Genomic DNA, 18310 nt, shown 5'->3' with positions numbered 1-18310 from the left:
TTTCACACCATTCTTTGTAAACCCTAGAAATGGTTGTGCGTGAAAATCCCAGTAACTGAGCAGATTGTGAAATACTCAGACCGGCCCGTCTGGCACCAACAACCATGCCACGCTCAAAATTGCTTAAATCACCTTTCTTTCCCATTCAGACATTCAGTTTGGAGTTCAGGAGATTGTCTTGACCAGGACCACACCCCTAAATGCATTGAAGCAACTGCCATGTGATTGGTTGATTAGATAATTGCATTAATGAGATATTGAACAGGTGTTCCTAATAATCCTTTAGGTGAGTGTATGCAAACGTAAATGGCACTCTACTGACACCTGCAGTTCAATTTGTACATATTTTTTAATCACTAATTAGCAGGCCTAGAAGATATATATTGGATGGCACAGCTAGCAGCACCACCCAAAAGATAAAATAAATGATGTGTTACTTTCATGACGTACAAATATGTAAACTGGTAAATTTCCATTCCAAACCACGTTTATTACTGGTTAATATATTTTAATATCCAGTACAAACTAGGTTATTTAAATTGCAGAAACAGGAGAAAGAAAATAAAATAAAAAAAGATTGTATTGACATTCACATTGGATCTACAGAACTGATCTCAAGTGTTTTGATCGCAAATCAACAGCTGGGTGTGACTGCCCTCATGTGATGCTGTTGAGCCAATTTGCAATAGTGATTCCCCCTATTATGCACATACAAAGAGCTACAAACCTCCTAAAAGACACAAAACTGAATTTTCATTCACTTTTCCTCACGTGAAATGAATTCTCCACTGTAAAAAACAAACAACCAAAGTCATTTTATTGAAAAGATTTTAATGAATATGATCTCCGGATATAATAAACTCCAGCTGACGTTGCCTACTGACAATTAAACTGAGGGGGGAGGTGGTGTGTGTGTGGAATTAACTTTTCGATGTTGTTTCTGTCCCTTGAATGTAACTGATCAGTCTTACAGAAACAGAGAAAAATGACAATCAGTGCACCCTATCTTTAAAACAAAACAAAAAACACCAAAAAGTTCACTCAGTCATACTGGCTCCAAATCAACATCCCTGTGTGTCTTCCCTTCTGTGTTGCGGTTTGCTGTGGCTGTACTGTGGCTTCCCTACAGTTGTAACAATTCCTCATTGTGCTTTTCCACACACTACCATGCATAGACCAGGGTTTATCAGCACATACAGGTCTTAGAAACACTTAAATTCGTGGGGCATCGTGGTATTCCCAAGGGCCAGCGAAGGACGTCCAAGCCGTGCCCATACGAAGCCACTGTAAGAATCGTGCTACAGCTGCAGCAAAGACATGTTAAAATGAACCAGTCCTGTATGAAATCAGCCTACAAACTGGTATGCTGCATAGGAGGAGATACGCCGTGTTGTTTATGAGAAACACACTGAAAATGACTATGGAAGTACTGGAGGCAGTCACGCTGGTTTATGCTTGGAGGGGCACAGGTACACAGCCGGGGTGGGGGGGGGGGGGAGGGGGCTGGCGCATCTCTACTTGTAGAACTCGTGCTCCTGTTCGTCCTTCTTGATGACAGTTTTGTAGGCCTTCTCGAAGTCCTTGGCCAGCACGATGTAGCGGTTCTCTCGCACGGCCAACATCCCAGCCTGCAAGAGTGATGGGAAACCAGGGAATCAACACACTGATAATAAGTCGAAGACTCGGGGCCCTTTGCACACTAACCCAAATTTTTGGCAAACCCAGGGTCTGCTTGAGCAAGGTACTGCACCGTACCACACCCATAAAAACCCTTCCGTGTAAATGGGTAACTACTGTATGTAAACAAATAAGTGGTCTATTGTAGCAATTGTAAGTCACTCTGGATAAGGGTGTCTGCTAAGAAATGTAACAAAACAATCAAGGAAAATAACAGGATTCATTAATTCTCAAGCTTCTCCCCCAGATAAAGAAAACGTGTGCGACGGTTTGAATTTAAACCGCTCAAATGTTCCCGCAGTAAAAAGTCACTTTCAAGGCTGAACCTGCTCTACATCTTCAAACTTCAAACATTCCTGCATTTTGTTCCCCACAAGTGAAACAAGCTCTCATATTCTCTATATAAATGTGATTTGTTTCATCCCAAATTTGTACCTCAGTAGCTTGTTGTCTTCAAATGTTTAGAATTTCCCTCCAGATAAATGGAGAGCAAGGTTTTGGGGGAGGGGAAGAAAAGGCTTTGGAAAAACAGAAATGCTTAACTCTTAAAAAAACAAAAAACAAAAAAACCTGCATGCTTTAAAAATACAGAAAGTTTGAATCTTACCTCCTGGCAGATGGAGTTGATGTCGGCACCAGAGATCTTGTCCGGACGGGCCACATCTTAGAACTAAAGTCAAGGCCAACCAACAGAAACCGCACACAAACACTAGCAGCACAGTGAGAGCAAGAGAACTGTCACTGACCCGCACTTCCACACACTACTATGGAATGACCTGCCCACTTCTGAAAACGGATTTCCTTCACTTATTATTTGTTTTAAATGGCATCAGACATTTTGATTCTGCCAAACTTACAATAAGTGCCAAAGCACAGATGCATATCCTTACACTGAATACACATGGGACATCTGGATGTCATATATATGGATCTAATGAACTTAAACACAGAAACTCAAGCAGACAAAGCTTGTTCTAATGGCACAGATGATCAGAGACAATGCAGACTGCCCCCTTTACAAAAAAATATATCTTTACAGTGGAACTTGCCCGAAGTGTGTGCGTGTCTGTCTGTTTACTGACAACAGACTTGCTGAAAAGAGACAGATCTCACTGAAACAGGGAGCTCAATGGCTTTTCTTTGAGGTAGGATACAGTCTTCCAGGTCCACCTCCTCCGACAGGTTCATCTTGCTGGTGATGGTGGTGAAGACTAGACGTTTCTGGCGCCGATCGGGAAGAGGGAACTCAATCTTCCTGTCCAATCGACCAGGCCTCAGCAGAGCCGGGTCAAGTGTGTCTGCTCTGTTGGTGGCCATGATAACCTTTGGGAAGCAAGAGGCAGATGTTCAGGGAACCAAATGAAGACAAAGGGCTAGAATGATCAAGGAATTCAAAATTATGAATGGCATCGACCATGTGATTCCAGAGGACCTCTTCCAGGTCAACAGAGAGTCCACGGCATCATTCGGGTACAGACAGCGACCCAGGAGTCACATCCTAAGTTACCACATAGATGGTTCGAATGGAGGAGGAGGCGTCATCCTTACCTTGACATTGACGTTCTGGTCAAACCCGTCCATCTGGTTGAGCAGCTCCAGAAGGATCCTCTGGACCTCTCTGTCAGCTGGGAGAGAACCATAACCAGTGAGGGAGGGGGGACAGGAGGGGGTGCTTTTTATTGCCTGTGTAGGTCTTCAGCAGCTTCTAATTTAAAAAAGCTGGATGCTCCATATCTCGGAACACAAACATGCATTTCTGTTTGAGACTTCAATACAAGAGCCTGCAGATTGGAACGCCTGAAACAGGAAGGGAGTCTTTCCTCTAGCCCTTCTGATTAGCACAGTCCCCACAAAGTAAATATGACTGAGCGTCGGGTCAGTGTATCTGAGGAGTCAGTCTGCGGGGAGGGAGGGAGGGAGGGAGGGAGAGAGAGTACCTCCCGTCTGGGCGTCAAATCTCTTGGTGGCGATGGCGTCAATCTCGTCAATGAAGATGATTGCGGGCGCATTCTCCTTGGCCAATCGGAAGACGTCTCGCACCATCCTAGGCCCCTCCCCCAGGTACTTCTGGACAAACTCAGAGCCCACCACTCGAATAAAGGCCGCTGAGAGAGAGACAGGGTGGGGTTACATGATACGTCAATAGATATATAAAGGGAGACAGACGAGAACTTGATGGGAGGTACATGAGGGACTTTTTAAATTTGATGTTGGATAATAAAGTAACAAATATACTGTGGTTAAAAAACAAAACAAAAAAAACTGCACTTATTTGCACTGAAATGTAAAACTTTGGAAACACTATACTGCCCTGGAAGTGTGCTAAGCAAAAAATAAATCATCATTATCATATAACACCAGAGGATCTAATGCAGCTGGAACTGCCAACTGTCATTATTAGGCACGTTTACACTGCCATTTCTGATCCGGATCAACTTTCAGCCGCCTCAGCACACTAGCACCTAACCCAATTATATGCATATTAATCCTTTAGAACACAGCTATATCAGAAACTGTTGTTTAATCTCGTTATTCTATTCATCTAAATTATTCTAACAAGTAAAACCAACGCACTTGCATATTTTTCACATCCGAAGCATTTAAAATAAACTAATATTTTGCTAACATAAGTTACTTTTCACAACCAAAGCATTTTAAATATATATAATTGTATTTGTATTGTGCCAACATAAAATAACAAAAAATTAAGTGTTACTTTTAATAATTGTATTTATAATGAGGGAAGTAGGGAAGTGTTCTCCTATCAGCTCCACTGACGTGAAGGTCTGGCCCCCTGTCTCTTAAACAAAGGCCACAGCAGGGCATGACGGAACTTGAGCCAGTCGATCATTTACACTGCCAGGATCAAATACTGCCAATGCATTTGATCCGGATCAGAAATGGCAGTGTAAACGCAACTATCGTGAAAATGCTGGTGCCTGATAAGCCACGAGAGACCCCTCAGTGCCCCAGGCAACTTCTACTATAAATGTGGAAACGAGGCAGAATCTGTACTATTTTATGGATTCATTCATGAATATACACTTGATTGTTTGATTGTGTGATTCTGATTACTTCTGTTAATGTTGTGTGACAGATGGTAATACCATCATTTTGTACTACATTTGAATTAATTGCATTCAGCAGGAGTTCCACCTTTAACAGATTTTCTGCAGGTTTTTGTAAAACAAGTTTATGGATTAAAAACCACTGTTACCTGTTGTGTGATGAGCAACTGCTTTGGCAAGCATGGTCTTCCCACAACCTGGGGGTCCGTACATCAGCACACCTCGGGGGGGGTCAATCCCAATCTGAGACACACACACACACACACACACACACACACACACACACACACACACACACTTTAGTCTCAAACTTGCAGACAATAACTATTGGTTCACTTCCCTCTGCTGAAACATATCTAAATTAATGTATAGATAGGGATCACTAGGAAACAACAGGTTGGACAATTGCACAGTTTAACAGTTTATTCAACAGTTCAAACAATTCGTTAGGAGAGGTCTGCCACCGCTGAGCTGACATTGTCTGGGGCATAGGGTGTTTGACTCTTGTGCAGTTCTCTTTACTACAAACTGAAGAAATCCCCCCTCAGAAATAAGTGAATCTGCACTTGCAAAAAAATTAAAATAAATACAAAGTGATAAATGGATTTAATATTGGCTTATAGTGGCTTGCGTAAGCATTCACCCCACAAAGGTCTTTTTGACATTTTGTAGGGTTACAATCTGGAACTAAAACTCATTTAATCGGGATTTTCTGTCACTGATTTACATGAAGTATTGCATAATGTTGATGTTATATTGTGGTGCAGCCAATTGCCTTCAGAAGTCACAATTAGTTGAATAGTCCACCGTTGTACAATGAAAGTGTCACATGATCTCATATTAAATACACCGGTTTCTGGAAGGCCCCAAAGTGTATAGAGCACACCATTTTTCATTGATTTTAACATAACAAAATGTGAAAAAGTCCTTTTGGGGGGTGCAATCTACTGCATGTATACGCTCAATAGCAACCCTCTTGTCTGGTGCTGTACCTGTTTGTAGAGTTCAAAGTGCGTCAGGGGCAGTTCCACTGCTTCCCGAACCTCCTGTTTCTGAATGTCCATGCCTCCAATGTCTGCGTACATCACATCTGGTTTCTGATCTGTAAAGAGACCAGGTGTTAGAGAATCCATCAATACTGTGGCACAGAAATCCCACTGCACAAAATCTATGCAAAACAATCTATGTATAAAATCTTACCTGAGGTGAGCATCATGATGCTGCTGTCTGCCTCTGGGGGCAGGACGTCCACCAGGGCATTGCTGTGCTTGTGAAGAGCCACCGAGGCGTTGGGCTTGAGCAGCTCCCGGTCGATGGTGCTAAGGATGCGCACATAGTAGTTGGACCCTGAAGGGGAACGGAAAGCAAAGACTGGAACGTGAGCATCGGGATCTGGCACACGTGACTGACAGGCTAGAGACGGGCTGCGATGGCCATTTTATCTCTGGCGGCCATTGCAGGACTTCCACTGAATGAATCAGCTGACCTGCACTGACCCCATCCCACAGAGGGGGGAACAGCGGTCAGTTACAGCTTTTACAGTTAGTTACCTTTCAACTGTCCAATTGGTATTCATAGCGGGGTCTCTAAAGACTACATTTAGTAACTGATATAAAGGCTGCACAAGAAACAGTGACCTCCCAGCATCCTGATATACATGCAAGATAGAGATAGGGCGAAGACAGCCATGGCAGTTTACCGGTGGTGGAGCCCACGATGGCTGTGTTTTGGTCCACTGCCTCCAGGAACTGGCCGATGACCAACGGGATGCTCTGGATCCTCTTGACCTCCTCTTGGGCGTGCAGGAACTCCTTCTTCAGGTTCTTCTGTTCATCTTTGATATATTCCTCCTGCACCTCCAAGAACTCCAGCTCCTGCTGCAGCTTCTGTGAGCGCACAGAGAGAGAGACACATAGTGAACAACACACAGAGAGACAGACAGATCGACAGAGACAAGCCATGAACAACACAGACACACACAGTGAACAACACACAGACACAGCTTTTGCAAATCATGATGATAATCTTTAAATTCAAATTTTCCCACATGCTGTCTCAGGGTTTTAGCCTCACTGTCTGGGTTTCTGCATGAGTTCCTTTATGCTCTAAGTGACATTTACTTTCGTCTGTGTGCACGATAATAATAACAGTATTAATAATGATAATAATCCTGCAACAGAGCATGTAACAAAAAACTGTTTCTCTCCTGATAACCCACACGTTTAAAACAAACAAAAAATAAAATCCATGCTTTCCAATGTGCAAACAAGACTAAGCCTGCAGTCCCTTCTCTACTTGCTTCATTTTTGAACAAAGTCATGGCTGATCCCCACCGTCATGGAAAACAAATGTTCAAATATGGTGCTGGGCTGACCTTGTAGCGGCTGTATAGATCCTCCAGGTCTTCTGGTTCAGGGGCAAGGAAAGACAAGCCAGTCTGGGGCCGGGAGGTGGACAGGGCAGGAACCTCATCCTGTAGAAACACAGATGGCAGAAAATATGATACTAATCTTTCAAAATACATTTTTAATTGGCAAGTTAATTGAATACACGATAATAAATAGCTGGGGGTGTCAGACTCCAGATCTGCTGGGTTTCATTATAGACCAGCATTAAGGAGCCCCTTAATTGGTCTAATTAAGCAATTAACAATGAATTGGAACACTTCGACTCTGAAATGTTGTGGTTTCAGTGTTTTGAGTAATCAACAGATTGTAAGGAATCGGCTATAAAAAATGTAATATGAAAGTTTTAGATACGCCTACCTCAGTAAATTACATAAGTAATTGGGAGCTCATGTTGGAACAAAAACAAGCAGACTGGAGTCTGACACCCCTGATATATAGGCTACAATTTCAATTATAATTAAAATAATATACGGCTCTGAATTTGGTATCGAGTGCAGAATCCCGCACTCAATGTGAATATATACATATATTCCTTAAAAAACAAGAACAGACCATTTAACCTAAGGAGTCTTTGTTTACAACCAGGAATTAAAAACCAAAGCAATCGTTCACAATCACGATTAAATACACAAATGCGGTTCCTTATGTACTAAATGTTAAGTTGCAATTATCCAACAAACTTGTTATTATTACACGGATTTTAAAAATAAGCTCTCTCTCGGCTAGGCCTCAGTTACAGTAAAATGAATAGGGCATAACTGAATGAATCTGCACCTTTTGGGAGAATAAACCTATCAGGGCTACAGAGGCTGTTTATGAAGTCGAGCCGTGTGAAATGTCACCATTAGGTTGGTCCGGGTCGTTTACAACATACTGTAAAAAGTGCGAGATCGGTGCGCGTTGGATGTGTATAAAAAAAGAGACATTTCCTACCTGGGTTTTCTCAACTATCACTCCAATTTCCTCCATGTTGGTTCAGTCTCCCAGTCTAGCGCACACTCATACCGGCCCGGCAGTGGCGTCACTACTTCACTGTCAACAATGAGGCATTCTGGGGCTTGTAGTTCTGTTCAGGGTCTTCTCCACTCCTGGCCCTGCAGAGCCACACGGCCTGCACCGGGGGTGGCCACGCTGCTCAATTGTCTAAACTGATTGGCAATTTAGAAAACCAGTCAGTGTATTTGTCAGCGAACAGCGCCCACGTTATTGTCCGGATAGTCATGATTTACTCGGGTTCTTGTGCACAGATTTTCGCAGTTTTGCGCAGAACTGCAGGATCCACCGCTCCCATTGGTGGAGCTGCGCAGATCCGCGCAGAACTGCGAAAATCTGCACTTCACGAACGAGATGTTAATGTTATGATGTCAGTTTATTCTGCGGTGCGGCGCTCTGCGACCGAGAGGAAGATGACAAAACTGTAAGTCTGTCCTCTTGTGATTAATTGTGTTCAGCAACGGACGTGTTTTTTTTTTTTTTTTTTTTTTTTTACAGTTATCTCCTGTATCAAATGGAGAAATGGCCACACATTCATATTTAACACTCCGACAATTTAAAAACTTCAAAAAGTTGGAAAAAGAAAGCTGTAAATTCTCAAAAATAAATAAATTATGCCTTTGATTTGTAGAGTACATTTGTGCACATTCATTCTCACGGTAGATTGATAACACTGCATTATTTTCTTCTTAAAACATAAAGTGCCACACAATGTATATTAATCTACCAGTTTTAGTTATTTTACAAAATGTGAAAGCAGTAGATAACTATACACTGAAAAAAATGAAGGTGCATTGGTAATGATTGAGAGCAGACAAAACAAAACAATAATGCAGCCAAATGAACAAACCTCTACGTCTTGTATGTAACGGCAGGGCAATGGGAGAACCTGTGGGACTTTGTTTTGGGGGTAGATTGTGATTTTAATGGGGGTTTAAAATATATTTTAGCATTATAATCCTCAAACTTAATGCGTGATGAAATGTGATTCATGCATTTTTCTGCACTGTAGCACTACTGCAACATTTAAATGATGTATTCATTGTATGATGCACTTATTCTTTATTCTTTATGTTGTGACATGCTTTGGCGTGGTGTTGCACTATGTACAATTAAGATTGATTGATTTAATTTGAATGAGGATTGAATATTCTCATTATCCAAAATAAAAAGGGACACATTCCAAAAATGATTGAGCTAGTGAAGAAATATTACTATATTACTGTTTGTAACTTGACAATAATCTGTGAGCAAAAATGGAACCTGCATATTTATAATAGTTTTTGGGAAGAATATGTGCCTCACTTCATTTAGCTTCATATTCTGCAGCAGACTCCCATTAGCAGACTGGAGCTGCACTTGCTCTCCAGACTACAGAGGGATAAGGGGGTGGGTTCAAGGTGGGGGGAGGTTGGTAGTGGGTGCAGGTGGTGGGTTGGTGGGATGGTTCCCCCTGTTCATACTTTCAAGTTTTTTCTGTATTGCGGTTTATTTTGTTAGCATGTTTGCTTAATAACTTAATTACAACAACAAAAAAGAATATAAATATTGGTTAAAAAAATGCTGTTTAGCCCCTGTATAAACTTTTATATCACTAATTTATCATTGGCACCCTTTGGCACTTTGGCAAACCAAACTTTGGGCACTCCAGCCAAAAAAGGTTCGCCATCCCTGGCCAACACGTTGTACCTGGATCTGCTTAACTGCTTAATTGAGCCAATCGTGTGTCTTAATTAGGCAAAATGTCCCTGTGTTCAAGGTATCCAGTGATTCTTCAAGAACAAGGTTGGCCACCCCTGTGGTTTGTGTGGTTTACTGTAAAATGTAATGTGCTGCACTACATGTGTAGTGTACTGTGGTAATCTATTAATACAGAAACATTTCATGTGGTGTACTCCGAATTCTTTACCTCTGCTTAACCACAATCTGCGTTGACATCAAACTGCAATGATATGAAATTAATAATCGTAAATGCCTTTTACACACACACACACCCACACACACACAGAGACCAGTGGTGTAGTTGTAACATAATAAGCGATATGCTATATGGGCCAAAGATAAGGCTACATAAGACATTTCACTGTCCCCAAGACTCACCAATGCCCTGTAATGACTGAATGACTGATACACTAACAGATTGTAACCTATATACACTGCTATGAGTAAACTGAAGTATATATATCTATCTATCTATCTATATATATATATATATATATATATATATATACACTCACCTAAAGGATTATTAGGAACACCATACTAATACTGTGTTTGACCCCCTTTCGCCTTCAGAACTGCCTTAATTCTACGTGGCATTGATTCAACAAGGTGCTGAAAGCATTCTTTAGAAATGTTGGCCCATATTGATAGGATAGCATCTTGCAGTTGATGGAGATTTGTGGGATGCACATCCAGGGCACGAAGCTCCCGTTCCACCACATCCCAAAGATGCTCTATTGGGTTGAGATCTGGTGACTGTGGGGGCCAGTTTAGTACAGTGAACTCATTGTCATGTTCAAGAAACCAATTTGAAATGATTGGACCTTTGTGACATGGTGCATTATCCTGCTGGAAGTAGCCATCAGAGGATGGGTACATGGTGGTCATAAAGGGATGGACATGGTCAGAAACAATGCTCAGGTAGGCCGTGGCATTTAAACGATGCCCAATTGGCACTAAGGGGCCTAAAGTGTGCCAAGAAAACATCCCCCACACCATTACACCACCACCACCAGCCTGCACAGTGGTAACAAGGCATGATGGATCCATGTTCTCATTCTGTTTACGCCAAATTCTGACTCTACCATCTGAATGTCTCAACAGAAATCGAGACTCATCAGACCAGGCAACATTTTTCCAGTCTTCAACTGTCCAATTTTGGTGAGCTTGTGCAAATTGTAGCCTCTTTTTCCTATTTGTAGTGGAGATGAGTGGTACCCGGTGGGGTCTTCTGCTGTTGTAGCCCATCCGCCTCAAGGTTGTACGTGTTGTGGCTTCACAAATGCTTTGCTGCATACCTCGGTTGTAACGAGTGGTTATTTCAGTCAAAGTTGCTCTTCTATCAGCTTGAATCAGTCGGCCCATTCTCCTCTGACCTCTAGCATCAACAAGGCATTTTCGCCCACAGGACTGCCGCATACTGGATGTTTTTCCCTTTTCACACCATTCTTTGTAAACCCTAGAAATGGTTGTGCGTGAAAATCCCAGTAACTGAGCAGATTGTGAAATACTCAGACCGGCCCGTCTGGCAACAACAACCATGCCACGCTCAAAATTGCTTAAATCACCTTTCTTTCCCATTCAGACATTCAGTTTGGAGTTCAGGAGATTGTCTTGACCAGGACCACACCCCTAAATGCATTGAAGCAACTGCCATGTGATTGGTTGGTTAGATAATTGCATTAATGAGAAATTGAACAGGTGTTCCTAATAATCCTTTAGGTGAGTGTATATACACACACACATATGTCACTAGACGGGGGCTAATTGTAGTTATTGTTGCTTTGATGATTCATTATCTTCATGTTTTTGTATTTTGACTTTTATTTTAATCTCTGGGTTGTTGCAATGCTTTTGTTTTTCCTGATGCACGTGCAATAGGGATTTTTAATTCATGACATGCACATTTTGCTAATTGAGCACTTATTCCCTCCCTGGAGCACACCTATTTCTAGAGGTTTGTGCTTAGCAACAGGCTTTGGACAGTGTTTCACCTGAATTGCCTTTCCCAGTAATTGGGCTGGGCTTTAAATGCAGCTGCCCAGAAGGACTGAAAACCCATGGGGAAGTACACAGAATAAGGTGTACCATTTGGCAGCCAAGAGCTGGAGAGCCACACAGCGCCAAGCAAACTGTGCCTGACTATTCGAGACGATTTGTGCAGTGGAGAGGAAAACGGCAGTGCTGAAAGAGGACTGGGAGCCAACAGGGAGAGAAGCGAAGTGTTGCATTACCTGCTTTGTGGGGATAAAAGGGCTTCTCCCTTCATATCGGGGTCTTGTTTCCTGACCGTGTCACTGAATAATACACAGAACCCAAAGTGATTTAAAAGACTCCTTTATTGAGTCAGTGCTGCTTTCTGGATCTCCCGGTGTAAAGCGCACCTGAAAAATAGAGGGGAAACATTAACCTTTTGTTTGACTCTCACATTGAACACTTATCTGCAGACCCTGATTGTGTCTCCTGCCCCTACTTTCTCCCTGGGGTCAGTCTTCAATTGTCAGAGGGAGCCGCCAGTCCAGATGCTGCTGGAGGGAAATAGGAGCCATACAGGGACTTAACTGAATTTCAACTGGAATCGTGCTGTGTTCAAGGACTGCAACGATAAGCAATTTTATTTTTTATTTTTTTACTGGCTTCAAAGTAATGTGAATAGTAGATTTATTTTTCTTAGTTAGGTTTTTAGTTTTATTGCCCATCGAATTCAAGGCGGTTTCAGAGTTAGTTGGCTATTTTCATAGCCTGTGGTTGTGTATAAAGGTGCAGCCTGTTAATGCACTTAATTTTTGCATAGATGTGTATTGTGCCAAAAGAAACCCAGAGAGGTTTAATTTAAAGAGCACCTTGTACCTACCTTTTAGTCCATTGTGGGAACTGATTTTTTTCCCACAAAATTGTGTGGGGACAGGGCACAGGTTGATGTCCCCAAAGCATCCAAACAAACGAGGGCTGGTGCAGTTGATTTGTAGGCTAGTGTAATTAGTGCCTGTGAAACATGTGTGATCGGCCCATATGGATCCGCTGCTTTAATACTAACAAACTCAATGCCACACATTGCAGTGTACTCCACCGACTGTAAAATATCCTGTTTTGAATGTGAAGTTTCTAACATCCATCCAATAGATGGCGGTAGAGAGCTATCAAACTACAATAACCACTCATGCAATTCGTTGTTCCCAAGTGTTTACACACTAAAACTGGAACTTGAGGCACAATGAGCAAAACCTGTAACTCATCCACCAGATTGGCACACTTTCTGCTTTCCACTCAGATTGCAGTTCTATAACACACGTTTATCAAACTAAAATCTCTTGTGTGCAAATGAAATGAATCACCATTCAAATAAGATGAATTATCAATTGACCACATTCATTTTACGACTCAAGTGTAGTCAAAGTTTTGAGGCAAATGAGGCGCAACAGAGAAGCATCTTATCCCACCGGCGTTGCAATAACAACATGAACCCCCCCCCGCACACACACACACACACACAAATGTCAACAATCAAATAAAACCTGAATTTAACTTTTGGTCTGATTGCAATAAATAAGCTAATTATTAGTCTACGACATTAGAAATTCCTAAAGCGATCGGCAAATCGTGTGCATGTGTGTTATTCCCCCAGTGTCATGCATGCCATTTTGGGTGTGGGTTTCTCTACGTGTCAGAAGTCAAACAAACCTTATCAGAACCATGGTGATGACGTAAGAACATCCCTTTATGAAAACCTCTCAAATACAAGTGCAAACACTATCAATAACACAGGCTTAAGTATCGTATTACAGTTAGAAATGACTCTAACAATAAATGCATTTTTGAAATAAATTAAAGACGTTAAAAAAATAAAAAGATACAAACCAAATGATATAAGCAAAAATAAAACCTAATAATAATAACAGGTAGTCTTTCTTAGTCGGCAGAATGAATTCCTTCCAAAAAAGTCCACTCCAAATTACGCGCGCCTTCCGAATAAACTATCGCTAATGTAATTGTTGTATTTTGTCAGGGTTAAATCAAAATCAAGGAATAAAGGAAGCTATAGAGATATGAGGAAACTCGTTCAGTATATGTGCATAGGCTGTTACAATTTGCATTTGTGAGTCTCCTGATGTATTCATGGCAAAGGGGAAACCACAGCCAGTGCTTAATACACAAAGGGCTTCTGCCTTATACTGTCTCAACAGGGGGAAAAAGTATAAGGGAGGCAGTTGAGGTCAAGAGAATTGTGTGTCTATGTCTCATTTGTTAACAGAAGCTTTACTTAGCCTGAGGTTTCTCAAAAGAATAAGTGCTCAATGGTGTTGATCTTGAGCTTCTCTAAATTAATATGAGAGATCAAAGCACCGCTCCTGACCTCCCATTATGTTCAAATGACTGTTCTCCCACAGATGCTAAATAAGGAATCTCTCACACCAAAACCTTGCTAAGCCACTTCAAAGCTGAACAACCGCAGCTGAGATAAATGAGTCTTTGTGATTGAGCCTAAGCGGCTGCCTCGACCTGAGTTGACCTTGTATCATGATTAGTTAGTACTGTAAGGTTTCAAAAGGAAGAGGCTGCACACAGTGGTCTATAAAACACACTGAATGTACAACACCACCTACCAGTTTGGAAGCCAAACATTCAAGAACCCTTTTGTGAGGTGCTAAACATCTCACAGGAGCTGTGGACTTCCAGCTTTTGTCTGCAAGTAACCACTGAATTGCCCAACTTCAGTAGTAATTACACCCAGTTCTGTGCTGTGAGCCAAAAGCCATGATATGACCTGAAGGCATAAAGTAACCACCATAAAAAAAATCCCATGCAGTTATCCGATCACTGTCCCCAGGCTAACTGCCCTCATTTGTTATACTGGCCATTTTTTTATGGTGCCTTATTTCATGCTGTATGGTATAATTGCTCCCCATACTTCTTAACATACTTTTTGCTGCACTCTCATGCCATTACTGTAACTGCTTCTGTAATATCAGTCATTTTGGCTGCTCTGACCCCACTCCACACAATATTAATAAAATATTTTTCCTTAATGTGTTTGACCCCAGAAATGGAGCAGCCGTTATCTCAGACTGGATAACCTCGAGAAGAAATATGTGTGGTCTTAGCAATATACACCACACCCAGTCACTCACTCACATCGGTATGGGCCTGATTTCCTAATGCTTTTGTTACAGTGAGATTAATTTCAGGATGCATCAAGGATATGTGAACAGGAAACTGTGCAATATTTACGTGTGTAAATGGCAATCCTGACGCAGTGCAAGGAGGCAGGGGGATAACGTGGGTGTATGTTGAAATGATTGCTATAGATCAAAGGCACAATGACCATGCAGGTTAAATATTTGAAGTTCTAATAAGGCAACTTGGCATATGGGAGAGCAAAGCTTAGATCCTGTATTGCACTGATGTGCTACCCCTTATGACGAAACAGTCATGTTGCATATATATTAATTACCCCTTAGCTAAACCACACTTTGCTTTCCCGACATTTTAATATGGTTTTAAGGGACAGGTTGTTGGTTGTTGGAGGGCAAATAACCACAAACCAAACACAAGCTGTGCATCTGTACACATCCACCAGTATAGACGTTCAAGGTATGATAGCAGCGAACAGTTGAGATAACTTCACAGATACCTTCTCACCATCGCTCCTTGTATAAACATTCAATGAGCATTTTCCCACCAGGCTACCCAGATGCTGGTGTTTGAGGTTCTTCCCTTTTGTTCTAGGTATTGTGTCACAGTTTGCACTACATCCAGCTCAGGGCTGTATGGCGTTAATCCCCTTAAGCAGTCGGTTACCATTCCCTTTCTTAGCAGTAAAGTCGGTATGTGCATCACCTTTAAACTTTTAAAGGGAAAACTTCACTAAAGTAATTTCAGGCAACTGGCAACAAGTATTTGACTTGTAACAATTTAATATGACAAACAACAACAACAAAAACAATAATAACAATAATAACCCTACTTTATTGAAATGTGTGTGCTGGCTGGTTGTCATAGCCATACATCTGAAACAGGAAGTCATCTGTAGAAATAGCCTTTGCATTTTCTGTCCCACCTCCATAGTGCGACAGGCGGGAGAGGCAGGGCCCAGGGATCCGGTTTTGAATTGGGGTGGCGGGGTTATAAGGTGGTGTCCAATGGTGGGCTTTCTGGTGGTCGCCGCTCTCTGGCTCCTCGTCAGCCCAAGATGCGAAACGGCTCAACAGGAGGCTGCAGAGCTCCGGTTGGCCCCTGGGGGAGGCGGGGGGCAGCTGGCTGGTCACAGGGTCGAAGAAATTACAGTAGAGCGCTGGCGTGTGGGAGAAACCATGGCCCTCGGAGAGCTGGCAATAGGAAGGCGCCAGGTCGATACTGGGCGGCACTTTCTGCCCAGGAAAGGCACTGCACCACAGGGCAGAGAGAAGGTGGTCCAGGGAGGTGTAGGAAAACCACAGCTGATACAGCGGCCATCCGGCCATCCTAATAAGGGGCGAGAGGGGAGAAAGACCAATCTAGGGTGTGTCATCACAGGAGACTTGCATTGGTTCTATATAACATTGATAGCACAGTCAGAAAGCCTTTTTTAAACATATAAATCTAGGTTGAATTAAGAGGTGTGATATGACACCACTGGTCACAGGAGTCTGCAGTAGAGTGCCCACTCAAGCTTATTTTTTCATTCATCTTTAAATAGTGTACCAATCAGTTCAAGTGTTCTGCACAAAGTACTCTAAATAGTCAATACATTACTGAAAGGGAAAACTAGCTTCAGACTGATTCATACTAAAGGGTTGCCTGAAAAATAAATAGTGAAGAAAGGTAATGGAATATAGTAGCGGTTTTCCCCCGAAATGTTTAGGTGCTTCTGTCTCACTAGTCCATGAATGCTTCTTTGTAATTTTCAAAAGAGATATATAATAAAGCAGCACTCTTACTGTGTTCATATACAGTGCATCACTGTCTTCCTGCACTGAGATTAGACTCTTTAGCATACTGTGTAGACCACTCTGACCTTTCCCCATACATGACTTTTTCTCGAGATGCATTTACCCTTGTAAATCTGTATACATGTATGACATGGTGTGTTATGGTTCGTTAAACCCTAGGGTCTCCTTTGACAAAAATAGCTGCAAAACAATAATAATAAATAGTGTGCGTTTTCGGAAATTGTTAGTCAGCACATCTCAGTGTGTCAGTTTTATACAACAGGCCGCATTCTAATTGACCTTGGGATGAATGGCCTGGACTGATTTTTCCACCCTCAATTTCACCTTGGCTTCCCCTTAACACTGGTTAATCCTCATGAACTTCCGTTGCAACTTTCTATCATCTCTCTCTCCTGCACCATGGTGGCAGAACCGAAAGGAGTTAGTAGTTCATGATCAGCTAATCTGCTGAAAACTGAACACAGGAAACCTATGTTACAACACTCGAGAGATTATAAACAATTAATTAAAATAAAATCATGTGTATTGTATCACGTAGGTAGGGAGTACTTGGTTGACATACCTGTTTGTTTTGTGATAATATCCCACCGATAACCTGGTTGTAATGAATTGCCTCGCACTTCTAGCCAAGGAAAGTCAATATAGTCAACTCTAGTATTGAAAAATAAACTTGTTTTGGATTGATTTCAGGTTTAGAACGTCGAATCATAGATGACGTCATGGGGTTGGTGGTACTTCGCCTACAACTTACAGCACAAAGTTTTGGTTTCACTGTTGGGTCTAAAGGGAGTTTAGCTGTTCTTTTGCAAAATCTCTGTAGCCGCCTATCGCTCTACGAAATTGTTTTCGGTTGTATAATGTACCCGCATTCGCTCATCGTTAGTCGTTACATAATACATTAATACAAAATAAATGAATATAGAAATATTGATCATTTTATATTGACACACTGCACACACGTATCCTCCACTGCGGATAATAAATAAATACATACATACATAGACAAACCGAGTAAGTTACAGTCTAAAACACATCCTGTTATAAACTTTTCAGCTGCTTTTTTCCCACGCGTGCGGTCATTGCGCTCCGCCGGCCCTTCTGGTCTGACGAGCCGCTGCGCGTTTTACGTCGTTGCCCTCGCTCGCAGACCCGCACGTCTGTCTCACGGCAGGGCGGCCCGGCCACCGTAGTCGTGAAAGCCCCGCATGTGCCCCCCGTGCAATGAAAGGGGAGAGAGGAAAGCGCGGCTCCCCCTCCCGCTCCTCTGCCGTTACAGCCTAAACCATTATCAGCGTCACGCAGCGGAAACCGGGCTCGTTTGGTGGTTGTCTTGTGGAGAAGAAAACGGCGGCGCCGAGACGGGGAATATAAAACCGACGTCGTCAACGTCCAAACCGCAGCGTTACGCGGGGCGCTACGGATGAGCTGCGCGGTCTGGGAGGAAGGGGGCGGAGAGAGGAGGGAAAACGTGCGCTTGTCTGCTTCTTCTGTATACGTCACTTCCTGTGTGTGG

General features: G+C 42.3%; 1 protein-coding gene across 1 annotated transcript; it reads right to left on the bottom strand.

Annotated features, from left to right (window-relative positions):
* Positions 1-814: 814 nt before the first annotated feature.
* psmc4 (proteasome 26S subunit, ATPase 4) lies at positions 815-8200 on the bottom strand. Its single transcript, XM_066719142.1, has 11 exons — positions 8087-8200; positions 7120-7218; positions 6445-6631; positions 5946-6092; positions 5738-5847; positions 4895-4988; positions 3615-3782; positions 3226-3302; positions 2832-3000; positions 2285-2340; positions 815-1628 (listed from the first exon to the last, which is right to left on the bottom strand). Exons 1-11 carry the CDS (start codon positions 8120-8122, stop codon positions 1515-1517), a joined length of 1257 nt encoding a protein of 418 aa, XP_066575239.1. The 5' UTR covers positions 8123-8200; the 3' UTR covers positions 815-1514.
* Positions 8201-18310: the final 10110 nt, after the last annotated feature.

The sequence above is a fragment of the Amia ocellicauda genome, chromosome 12 (genome assembly GCF_036373705.1).
Source record: "Amia ocellicauda isolate fAmiCal2 chromosome 12, fAmiCal2.hap1, whole genome shotgun sequence".
Classification (NCBI taxonomy): Eukaryota; Metazoa; Chordata; class Actinopteri; order Amiiformes; family Amiidae; genus Amia; species Amia ocellicauda.
Note: the sequence above shows the minus strand (reverse complement) of the source record. Positions and strands in the feature narration are given on the sequence as shown.